Source organism: Penaeus japonicus, unplaced genomic scaffold (assembly GCF_977035675.1).
Source record: "Penaeus japonicus unplaced genomic scaffold, GWHDUDI00000001_assembly GWHDUDI00000009, whole genome shotgun sequence".
Classification (NCBI taxonomy): Eukaryota; Metazoa; Arthropoda; class Malacostraca; order Decapoda; family Penaeidae; genus Penaeus; species Penaeus japonicus.
This window is the reverse complement of record NW_028234411.1, coordinates 30290473-30302972: the sequence shown is the minus strand read 5'-3', so window position 1 is coordinate 30302972 and position 12500 is coordinate 30290473. Positions and strand designations below refer to the sequence as shown.

General features: G+C 41.3%; 1 protein-coding gene across 14 annotated transcripts in view; it reads right to left on the bottom strand.

Annotated features, from left to right (window-relative positions):
- The window catches only part of Cda5 (Chitin deacetylase-like 5), a 100148-nt gene that overhangs the window by 80605 nt on the left and 7043 nt on the right, over positions 1-12500 (bottom strand). For 9 of the 14 annotated variants that reach the window (XM_043025002.2, XM_086539928.1, XM_086539931.1 and 6 more), the window contains exons 1-2: positions 5782-5921; positions 3733-3811 (exon numbers count right to left, since the gene is read on the bottom strand). In XM_043025002.2, coding sequence (XP_042880936.2) covers positions 3733-3772 — 40 coding nt within the window. In that variant the 5' untranslated portion in view covers positions 3773-3811; positions 5782-5921. Of the gene's footprint in view, positions 1-3732; positions 3812-5781; positions 5922-12500 lie in introns of those variants that run through there. The other 5 variants (XM_086539927.1, XM_086539938.1, XM_086539934.1 and 2 more) reach the window with 1 other exon arrangement.

Here is a 12500-nt window from a genome sequence, read left to right as displayed (position 1 = left end):
CTGTTTTATAGACAGGCAGTTCTCCATTATTGAGTGAAGAGAAACTTTAAACGTTTTCTCTTAAAGCATCAGAGTTTTTAGACTTTAGCAAAGAATGTAGAAGTTTCGAGTCCATCTTCCGAGTTCGGAAAGGAAACATATTTTCTTTCATCAATCGGAAGATCAATTTCCCCGGAGTTCTCACCCCGAATGATCCTGGAAGTGAAGAGCCATCAACTTCACTCAACTTTCTACACTCTATGTGTGGCTTAGTGATACCAGCCGGTGCCCTAGATGTGGTGGGAAAAGCGAGCCCATTTTCCTTTCGATAATCGACAGTACTAATCTCTGCTGTTAGTCAACACGTTTCGTGTGTTTTCTCTCTGTCTCACTCCTTGGAACAGGGGCTGAATGGGAGTAGCTGTTGGCTTGGGCTCTTCTTGTTCAGACTTGTTCAAAAACGCGCTAGAAAACGAGACGGAAACCTTGACTTTAAGGAAAAAGTGTTCATGAACCCTTGATAATTGCGCTCCGATGACAACCCCAGCTGACGCGCCGTGGTCAGGGAATGTGTGTCAGGCAGCTTTGCTAACCGTCCGGAGCCACAACCAGGGAATCTCACTTTTATTATCAGAGGCATTTAAAATCTGGCACTTTTGGATGGCAAGGGGACATCTTCGCTTAATTACTTGGCTCTCTAATTAATTAATGTGCAGGAACGCCGTTATTAAGACACTTTGTTTTCTCAAGTGGAGAGAGCGATTTCAAACAATGACCGATTTCCCGTTCACAGGCAGAGAAATCATCTGGCACAGATCAAAGTGGGAAAAACCGCACGAAAATTGGACACATAAAAACAGTGGAAAATACGATAGATTAACTATGAGAGGGAAAGAAATCGGAGTGAAATCTGATTTTTCTTACGTTTCACTAAAATTTTAAAGGTTCGCTTCTTTCTTATCTCGGCCAATTTATTCCAAATCATCTCAGTAAATATGAAAACGCCATTCAAGACGAGAATTCACCATACGCTCATCGCTTCCCACCGTAATGCCATCACACTACACGAATTTCACCATTCATTGCCTTTTTAATCGCCAGTGAAGGTACAAATGATGTTAGATGTGGTGTGACTGAGGCAGACAGGTAAGAAAGAGAAAGAGAGAGAAATATATATATATATATATATATATATATATATATATATATATATATATATATATATATATATATGAGAGAGAGAGAGAGAGAGAGAGAGAGAGAGAAAGAAAGAGAGAGAGATTAAGGGGGGTTAGAGATAGCTATGAAGAGAGAGAAAGGAGGAAGAGACTTGGACGGAAGGAGGGAGGGAGGGAGAGATAGAAAGAGAAAGAAAGAGAGGATGAGAGTAAGGCAAAGAAATAAAAGGGCTAAAAAATGAGAAAGTGAGAGAGACAGTAAAGAAAAAAGAGAAAAGTGAGAGAGAGAAATTAGAATGAAAGAGAAAGAGAGAAAGAAATAGAGGGAAAGAGAAAAAGTGTGAACTTGACAAGGAGGAAGAGATAAAAATATGGGCGAGAGAAAATCAGAGGAAAAGGATAAGGATATGAAAGAGCGAGGAGATACATAGATAGAGAGTGAAAGAGAGAGAGAGAGAGAGAGAGAGAGAGAGAGAGAGAGAGAGAGAGAGAGAGAGAGAGAGAGAGATAGAGAGTGAGAGAGAGAGAGAGAGAGAGAGAGAGAGAGAGAGAGAGAGAGAGAGAGAGAGAGAGAGAGAGAGAGAGAGAGAGAATGATAAGAGCCGACAACCATACAACCACACAGACAAAGAGTCCATAGAAAAGGAAACGGCACGCCTCCCCCTGCCCCCTCACCCCCACCCCACCCCCTTTCCCTCGACTCCGCCTCCTAGCCGCACAGGTGATCCTCGCGACCCAGTGGCACACTTCACCCTATAGGCCTACCCTGCTTTCGTCCATCGCCGTCAGATTTCCTTGTTCTCGTGAGCCTTTCAAAGGGGCTGATTATCCCGCCGATTTCACTCTCTGACTCTCGGTGTTTATGTGCATACGTACATACATACACACACACACACACACACACACACACACACACAAATATATATATATATATATTTATAATATATATATATATATGTCTGTATGTGTGTATACATATATATATATATATATATATATATATATATATATATATATGTGTGTGTGTGTGTGTGTGTGTGTATGTATATGTGTGTGTATATATATGTATGTATGTAAATGTGTTTATATATATATAGATATAGATACATTATATATATATATATATATATATATATACATACACACACACACATATATATCTACATATATAGAGATATAGATAGATAGATAGATATAAATGTATGTATATGTATGTATATATATAACCATATAAATGTGTGTGTGTGTTCGTGCGTGCGTGCGTGCGCGTATGTGTGATCCACAAAATGCACTAGTAGCAACCCTCACAAAACCCCCACCATTGTTCACACTTTTTTTTTCCAGACGCACGTGACCACAACAAGTAATCTATAACAGTGTCGTTTTCGAATGTCAAAAAAAAAAGAGAAAAAAAAACGTCATAAGAAATAGACTTGGCACGTAGCCTTGATCGGTGGGTAAGTCGGCGGGTTGTCTGTTGGATCGGACTAGAACAGCGACCTTGCGCAGAGAAGTATTTTGAAACATTTCTTTAGCCGAGTCATGTTAACAACTCATTCTTAGGTGAAACAACAAAGTAACCCCGGGAAGTGGCTTTCATCATAAGTATGAGTCTGTGCATTTCCCTCCAGAATTCCCTCGCCAAAGAACAAACAGTTCGGCTTCTTTTCTCCGCGGATGAGGGAAGCGGGAAGGTGAAGGCTGTCGTCAGCTGTCTTTGGCCTCAACATGTGGCTGTGAGAAACTACTATGCTACTGAAAGGCAGGGCTGTCAGACTACTTAAAGGCGAGGCTACGAGACTATTGGGTAGGCGTGATTACCGGATTGCTTTACGGACGAGACTGAAGGGCTACTTTATGCACGAGACTACCGGACTAAAAGGCAGACGAGACTTGCGAACTACTGGCCAGCGAGACAGCGAGAGCGCTATTATACTCACGGGAGGGGATACTCTGTTAAAATTTCGTTCCTTTCATTTCTATATTTATTGTCCCATCTTTAATTTCTCAGAGCCGATATATCTAACATGAATCCAATTCTTCATGGTTACGTCTCCCATGTACCATACACTAACGAGAAACTACGGGAAAACTCTTGACTTCTGTATGGAAAGTTTCCTAACATGATGAGGCAACTTTGCAAGGCTTCGCGCAATGACTGGAGTATCAGTGACCATGAATGTTTGTCGTGCCAGACACTTCAGATTACTTGCATTACAGAAACCATTTTTTATCATTGATAAATCCATTGAAACAAGCACCAATGATAAAGTGTTTTTTCCTGTATTTCTTTATTTCTTTCCAATCGCTATATACATGGCAATTCTGATCCCCGTTAAAGCGTTCACAGTTAGTACTATTGTGAATAGACAAACGAGAATAACATTACCCAACTTTAAATTCAACCCACACACAGTATACGGAATGAAAATGATCATAAAGATGAACATAAAACAGGAACTGAAATACTGTTATAGTTCGGATTTTGAATTTTGAACACAAGAACACACACGCAAAAATAAAAAAGAACAGAAAAGCCGAGCATTGTGATGACGTAATGGAAAACAGTACTTACCTAATAAGGACAGGACGAACAGTTTCGTTGTCCAACCCATAGCGCTTTTCGTTGCTTGATAGCTGTATCCACGCGCTAACTGGAAGGAGAGAGAGAAAGAAAGGTTTGGTTACATGTATCTTCTTGCGACTTTCATCATAGATAGATAGATAGAACGACAGGATAAATAGTTGTCTATAGGTATTCTTTCACGCATTCCATCATAGATAGATAGATAGACATGAAAAATATTTGTCTACAGGTATTCTTTTACATATTCCATCAAGATAGCTAGATTGATTGATTGATAGACATGCATATTGATAAATACATAGAGAGAGATATATATACAGATAAATAGATAGACTTCTAGAAAAAACACAAATAGATCAATCGATGGACAAATAGAAAGATAGATATTTGTACACATATCTATATGAACAGTAGATTATATCGAATGTCATATATGAATAATCAGGTTAATCTGCCTTTTCCCACAAATCAGCATACGAAATGTCCAATCATGTTGCTCTGTGATCATATCCTTCGCTTCCAACAAATATACATTTAAGTCCTATTTTTGGACAGGAAACATTAATCAAACACACAAACGGTATGGCCATTACATTAGACCTCTATTGTCATGTATTTCACAACAGTAGTCAATTGCAGCTCGTAACGGCTCGCCTAATGATTCTCGATTCCCAGCAATTCCGCAATCAGACCTCAGTTCGGCGGCCCGAGGCAAATGCCCCGTTAACCTGTTGCGGTTATTGTTTGCTTGCGTTGGGGAGAACGAGCGGGGCATCCAACAGCGAGTGGAGAAGTTGCATCGCCTAGCTAAGCATTTATCTCCACTTCATTACGTAATGGATTTTTTAATTTAGAGTAAGTCGATTCACTTCACTTTCTCATTAACCGAAGGAAAAAAAGAAAAAAAGGAAACTAAAAGAAGTGAATAGCGCTTTCATCACTTAATTAATGTCTTTCCACGCTAGGAGAACCGTAACGCGAGTTAACAACCGGAGAGCGATTTGCTTCATCCCTTATCTTTCTGGAGTGTGACATTTCGTAGTTCTCGCGAAAGACCGTGATACATAACGATTATAATATAGTTACGGGATCCCTTGTACTCAGCCAACTCACCGGACCGAGTGCGTGACTTGAGTATTGCGTATGCTTTGTTTATAGCATGTAACCGCGTGAGATTAGAGTGGCGGTTTGTGCACTTTGAATGATGGTGCTGGGATACGCGCATGCGTTCTGGTTGATATCACGCGTTCAGCTTCTTTCGCGTTCATTTATCTGGCATGGACAAAGTATCTGTAGATCCTCTGACGAGAAAAGTTATACAATATACAATGGAGTACGCTTAGAGTCCGAATTTTTGGCGCTTTTGTGTTCCGCTTATCACAAAAGCGGCATGGTCCATTTCCTCTTTGTCTGACAGTGACTGGCCCTCTTGAAGGTTAATGGAATTTAGCAGTGTCATAATGCTGCAATACATGACGTCACAAGTTGCAATCAAGTACGAGCCAGGAAGTAACTGAATGTGAGGAGAATGTTGCATGGCTTATCTATCTATCCATGATGAAAAGAAAAAGGAAATGTTCATTGACTCGCATACATCATTTCGACATGAGTGAGCATTTGATAATTAGGGCAATCGGAACAGTAGTAGCAATGGCATTCAGCTTATCTGATCTAAAGCACTACCATCGTAGTCATAAGTAATAATGCTGATATCATTATCATTATCAGCAGATTTCAATCCGTGCTTATACCGACAGCAAGAACACCAGTAATGGAGATAGAAGTAATCATAATGCAACACTTTTAAACAAAAACAAATCAGATCCATTATGCAAGACAGTGTTGCAACGACGGAAGACGGGAAAACGCAAGATATAAACGATAGTAAGCGACAGAAAGAACAATATACACAGAATAGGATTACTGTGTATCGTGCCTTCTCCTGCCACTTTGTCAACACGGCCGAGCGCTTTGTTATTGGCGACGACAAGAGTTTCACTTCCGAACCACAACTCCAGAGTGGCGCTCCCTCGGTACCTGTTCTGAGGCAGAGTCCTCGTTCACCAGCAGAGTCTGTGCTCAACGACAAAGTCCTGATCACCAGCCGAGTCCCTCAGCTGGCCAACTGTCCGCCCGCACACCCACTAAGCGACTGGCCGGGACGAAGGAAGCCCAACGCCACCAAAGGACCTTCAAGGACCTTCCTGGAGGGAGCCCCGCCCAGCGCCACCGCTCCGACCCCGGTTGTCTCGGGGACCTGACACTTGCTCACCCTACCGCCAGGAGGAACCACTAGGCTACTTACTGGCTGAGGCTACTGGATAACTTGGATGTTATACTAATAGATTACTGTATCGCCAGTCTACTGGCTGAGACTACCGTATGACTAATGTAAATCGATAAAAAATAAGGATATTCATCTATCACTCCTTTTGTGGAGTTTATTTATGCCACGCCGTCCGATCACCCACCCTGCCCACCGTCCCAATCCCCGAAGAAAGCGTATTCAAACGAGAACAGAATCACATCCCAATCGATCTCATCCCAAAGACCACTCCACATCACGGAGTGCACCGAATCCCCGTCAGCCGGCGACCGACGTGCCCGGGAGTGGCGCCCTTCATCCCACCCAAGGTCTTCTGGTATCAGCCGAATCGCCCCGAGGCTCCCGGAGGCTGGAAGTGCTCCACTTGCTCCACAACTTCCTGTCTTGATGGCCTCTGAAAAGGCTGTCATAGTACGTGGCAGCCAAGGTTAATTCGGGTCACCTTGCATCGTTATTCATGATAACAGTGACAAGGATGTTGACGATACTGGTATTTGGAATCCAACTCCTTAAGGAAGTCCGGCTCTGATTGATGGTATTGTTCATCTTACAGTGAGGGATTGTGATGCTGAGAGGCCTATGAGGTCGTCGCTAGGAACAATAAACCCGAGAGGATGAAACAGCCGGTCGGTGACTTTTGAAGAGGTTGAGTTTTTTTTATATATCTTAATACCGTTCATTCTTTTCACTAGAAACCATTGTGGATATGCTTCATATTGTAAGTTTTATTTTCTATTGGGGGAATTCTGTACAAGTAGCTTCACAAGTGGTGGCAAAGGTACCTGAATACATGTGCTTATGGATATGCTATGTACATTATTCCAGGCGTCACTTCTATTTCAAATAGCACGTGTCCGCATTCCTACGTTTTTCTTTATCCTAATCAGTGTGCCTTCTGTGCTCACCATCCTTTCGATAAACACAGATTGTGAGGAAAACCGATCTTAATGAGACTGATCTCAGATGATGAACATTACCTGTAATTTCAAGTATATCAGTCTAATTAGCCCTCCAAAGATAGGTAACGAGCGATACGTCTGGTCCAGTTCACCTTGTTTGAGGGGAGGGGGTAGAGGGGGAGGAGGAGGAGGTGGTGGAGAGAAAGGAACAAGGGTCGTCAACTACTACGGATCCGTCGCCTTGCCTTGAGCGTTTGAACTTGGACCAGTTCAAGCCCGATCCAGGTAGGTCTAGAGACCGACGCGTTTTAAGGAAATGAGGGAGAGAGCGGAACTAAAGAGCATTTTTTTCGAATGTCCTTGGGCATACCTACTTAAGTACATAAGCACACACACAAAAAAACACAGCCATACATACCTACATAAATACACACCACTGATAAAAATGAGAATGTACCTGAAAAGGAGCGCTACTATTCTTGTCACGAACCGAGCAGCCAAGCGTGTGCACATCTATGGTACACCTGATGATGGTGATTAACAGTGTCGTATCCGTAAGCGAAGATTTTTTTTTAACCGTAATGCCTTCTAAGGAATGCGCTTTAGTTCGCCTCTCTGGTATGGTGAACTGAGATAAATGAGATTTCCCCCAAGATGGGCAAAGCTTAAGCAGGAGATTTCAATATAATCGTTCGAGGACATTTAAGGAGATGCAAACATAACGGCAGAGGAAGATTTTCTTTTTTTTTCTTTTTCTTTTTCTTTCTGAGAGAGGGGGGCACTTTTTTCTCACGGATAAATATGGCATCTCAGGTCAGCGCGTTAAGTTCTCACTTACGGAAGTTCCTTTAGAAGAAGAACAAAAAAAAAGAGAGAAACAACAACTCGCTTTGAAAATGACCAATCTAATATGTTTACCAAAACAGGATGTTAAATTAGAGCCCCGATTGCCCCTCATACTCATTACAATACTCACCCCCCAAACACACCTAGCTATTCAGCCTTAATCCATTATCGAGACGACAAGGAAACCGCCTGTAAATGCCTCTAACACCTGTCAATAAAAGCCAATGGGATTAACGGTGTTCTCAGATGCTTTCTAGATTACAAGAACTGCATTCCCCTTCCTGCACCGCTTCGGAAGGACACCCGCGCGAACGAGGGAAAGGTCAGGAGTCGCAAAGCCTCTCGCTGTTGCCCAATTTCTGGATCAGGGAAGAATCCAGCCACGAGGACTTTTTTCTAGAACGACTCTATCCAAAGGTGATATATTTCCCTCTCTCTTACTCTCTCTGTATCTCTCTCTCTCTCTCTCTCTCTCTCTCTCTCTCTCTCTCTCTCTCTCTCTTTATATATATATATATATATATATATATATATATATATATATATAATATATATATATATATATATATACATATATACATATGTATATATAATTTATATATATATATATTATATATACACATATATACATATATATATATATATATATATATATAATATATATATATATATATATATATATATATATATATATATATATATATATATATATATGCATATATATATATATATATATATATATATATATATATATATACATGATATATATATATATACATATATATATATATATTTACATATATATATGGTATATATATATATATATATACATATATATATATATTTACATATATATATATGTATGTATGTATGAATGTATTTATCAACATGTATTTACATATATAAATTTATATGTACATATATAAATATATATTAATATATATATGTATATTGTGTGTGTGTGTGTGTGTACACACACTCACACACACACACACACACACACACATATATATATATATATATATATATATATATATATATATATATATATATATGTATATATATATACATAGAGCAATCAAGTAGTGATCATAGATACAAGGACTTTCCAGTTTGTAAGTTATAGCGTCCTTGACAAGACCACCCCCCCCCCCCCCCCCCCAGTCTCCTTCCCCCTTCCCGAGCAGGATAAAGAAACCTCACCTCTTATCCTTCCCGGCGAACCCCGCCCGCCGCCCAGCCACGCCCTTTAACGCCCCAACCTTGCTGGTGCCCGATCTCTTTGCTACGCCAGGCTCGTGTTGTGTGCTTCGCTGCTTGTTTGGTATTTCAGGTTTCGTAAATACCTATGTGTGTAAAGGCGTCGATAATCGAGAGCCAGAGACAGAGAGAGAGAGAGAGAGAGAGAGAGAGAGAGAGAGAGAGAGAGAGAGAGAGAGAGAGAGAGAGAGAGAGAGAGAGAGAGAGAGAGTACGGCGGATTATGTATTGCAGCATTGCAAGTACTGTAGATGTCCAGAGATATGTAGCCAATGTTCCATGGCGGTCTTTGTTGATCTCATACTAAAGTAGTTTTGAGCGTATACAGCTTTCACCGACTATTGCTTCAAACGCTTGTTGCTACATAAAGCTTCTAGTGCTTAATCCGTAAAGCTCTTGTTGGGCGGTAATTAATTGGGGAGAATGTTGTCGCAATACCGTTTCAAATGTTCTATAGTGGGCGCGACCACGCCCGACCTGCCGGCTCCGTTCCTTGGGGAACCGGCAGATCGGAGTGGCTTGACCAATTAGATTAGGAAGGTAAATGTATGTAAATGTGTTTATGATTAGAAAGGTGTATCTATATGTAAATGTGCTCGTATAGAAGACCGCATAAAAATGTCACTTAGTATTCCACACAAATTGGTGTCCCGAGAGCGCTTCCTTATCGCCTCGACTCAAGGGGACGCCCTGCCGAAGGAACATCCGACTCGGCGGAGCAGCGACGCGGCCTTCCCGTTGTCTTGGCCGCGCCCATGAAAAACTACGAGTCATTTTTAGGGATACAATATACGGTCATTATCCGTCGTGACCGACTTTATTTGATTATTTGTGTTAATGGGTCTCGTGGCCGAAACGACTACCTCACGTCTTTTTCGTGGTATTCGAATCACATCAGTAAGACTAATCGTAAATTGTCTTTAACGCGTATTCGCACATCTAGATAAATAAAAAAGATAAATAGATCAATAGAAAATCTGTTTTGTACCATTTACGAGGATTCTTTTTTTTCTTCAGAATCCAAAAATGGTAATTTTGGATTTCCTTCGACACCCTCCAGTAATCCTTATCAGCGACGCCCCAGAGTAGCCTCAGACGAGCGACCACAGGAGCAAACCCACCTCAAAGCCACACCCAAGGACGACCCCGCCTTTGAAAAGCGTATTTATCGGAGCAATCTTTTCGAGGATCGGACTTGCATAATATATGTTCCGTCTTAATGGAAAAATATTCATGATTCATTCCTAAAAGAGGGTTAAACAGATTCTTATTGCTCTCTGTATCTAAGGCCGAGCTCTAATTACTCAGCGAAAGCCGATTTAGTATGCTAATTACTCTATCTCCATGAGTGCCGGGAGTTCGAAAGTCATCTCAGCTTAAGTAGCGCTCGGTCGTGAGATGGGGGCGGGGATGCTGTCGATTGAGGACGCGGGAGGTAAGTGGGGGTTGTCTCTAACCGTCTGAGGGAGAGAGACAAACCAACACTCTCGTTTGTTGACTGATCGATGTATGTATGCAGCTTCGTCTCCTGTCCCAAAATCCCTCGAAGAACGATCTCGCAGAACTGAAGCCTCCGTGTACTACGAGGGAAGAAACGAAGCCACGCCCGAATAGCAAACAAATTACTTGGGTTCTCAAGGTTACTAGAGCCACGCCGTAATCCCCAGATATTATCGGGTCCTTTCACTCCCATACACTTCACTCTCTGACAGATCTACTTGTACAAAAGCGATCTAATAATGCGGCCACGGACGCCTACGATGGGTCAGCTGAACGACTGACCGAGGAATGAAGCTAATCCCATATTGTGAAGCTGTCTCTTGAGATAGATTCATTGCTTCGTTAGTCTCTCTCCAGAGTTAGGAGAGGTCATGTGAGAGGAAGGAAAGGGGACACCCTAAGGGATATCTATGTCCTGGCGCTTCATGCCCGCCGGGTAGAAAGTGATCTGCTTCCAACCGACTCTTGAAGGTCGACACATGAAATGGTCAAGGGATGCTGTTTTGACGCTGCTGTTAACAGAGGCCATTTTCACGGTGAGCTAAGAACACCCTAAGAACACGCGTGTCTGTCTGGTCAAAAAAGAAAAGAGAAAACCGACGCGAGAAAAAGTGCTTCTTATGTCCCGGGTTAGCAAAGGCCATCCTTACTCTTGGTAATAGATCAACTTTAAGAAATAGATCAACTGCAGTTAAATGATACGAGTGAAGATGAGAGGCAACGCATAACTGGATGCTAAAGGTCGGCCTAAATGGCAGAAGGCACTATAGGTCTCACTGAAGTTGGGTGAAGAGCACTCGATGAAGAACCGGGTACTGTTACGAACCTAAAAAGACATCAAGAAAAAAAACATGCGGTAATAAAGACCAACGTTCTTTGTCCTCCTCTCTCTCTCTCTCTCCCTCTCTCTCTCTCTCTCCCTCTCTCTTCTTCTCTCTCTCTCTCTCTCTCTCTCTCTCTCTCTCTCTCTCTCTCTCTCTCTCTCTCTCTCTCTCTCTCTCTCTCTCTCTCTCTCTCTCTCTCTTTCTCTCTCTCTCTCTCTGTATGTATGTATCTATCTATCTCTATATGTATGTATGTATGTATCTATCTCTATCTCTCTCTCTCTCTCTCTCTACCTATCTATCTCTCTCTCTCTACTTATCTATCTATCTCACTCTCATCATCACTCTCATCACTATCATCACTCTCTCTCTCTCTATGTAGATGTGTGCTAATATACAGTTATTTGGCCTAAATATGAAATCTAAAAAACAAAAAATTACTTGATAATTTAGTTCATATCTTTTTATGAAGCGGGCCTTCCTTAGTTGGCAGACCCGCTTCTTCAAGAACGCGAAGGTCGTCAGAGTTTCAGTCTGATACAAATGAATAATGGATAGCTTTGATTAGCATGCTACTGAAGTCGGCCAAAAGTAAAATGATTTGGAACCGCTCACAGGGGAGGACGAGGAGATGCTTACGATTCGATAGCGTGTTATTAAAGCAGATAACAAGCTCTTACGGTATCTGTATCTGTAACGAGATTTGGAATTTCCGTCGGCAATTGCTTAATCTTGAAAGGTGGCTGATAACAGCTTTGGTCCAGCCTACAGACTTAACATTAACATACCTAAAACACACACACACACACACACATACGCGCGCGCGCGCGTGTGTGTGTTTGTGTATATATATGTATGTACATGTGTGTGTATATATGTATATATATATATGTATATATATATATATATATATATATATATATATATATATATATATATATATATATACGTATATGTATATATATACAAATATATCTGTGTGTGTGGGTACGTGTGCGTAAAATTTAGTTCCACTACTCCAAGCGTCCTATCATTGACTCGTGCAATAAATACTTAAACACGTGGGTATCTTCAGTTGCAAGTTGGAGGAATCCTTATAAGG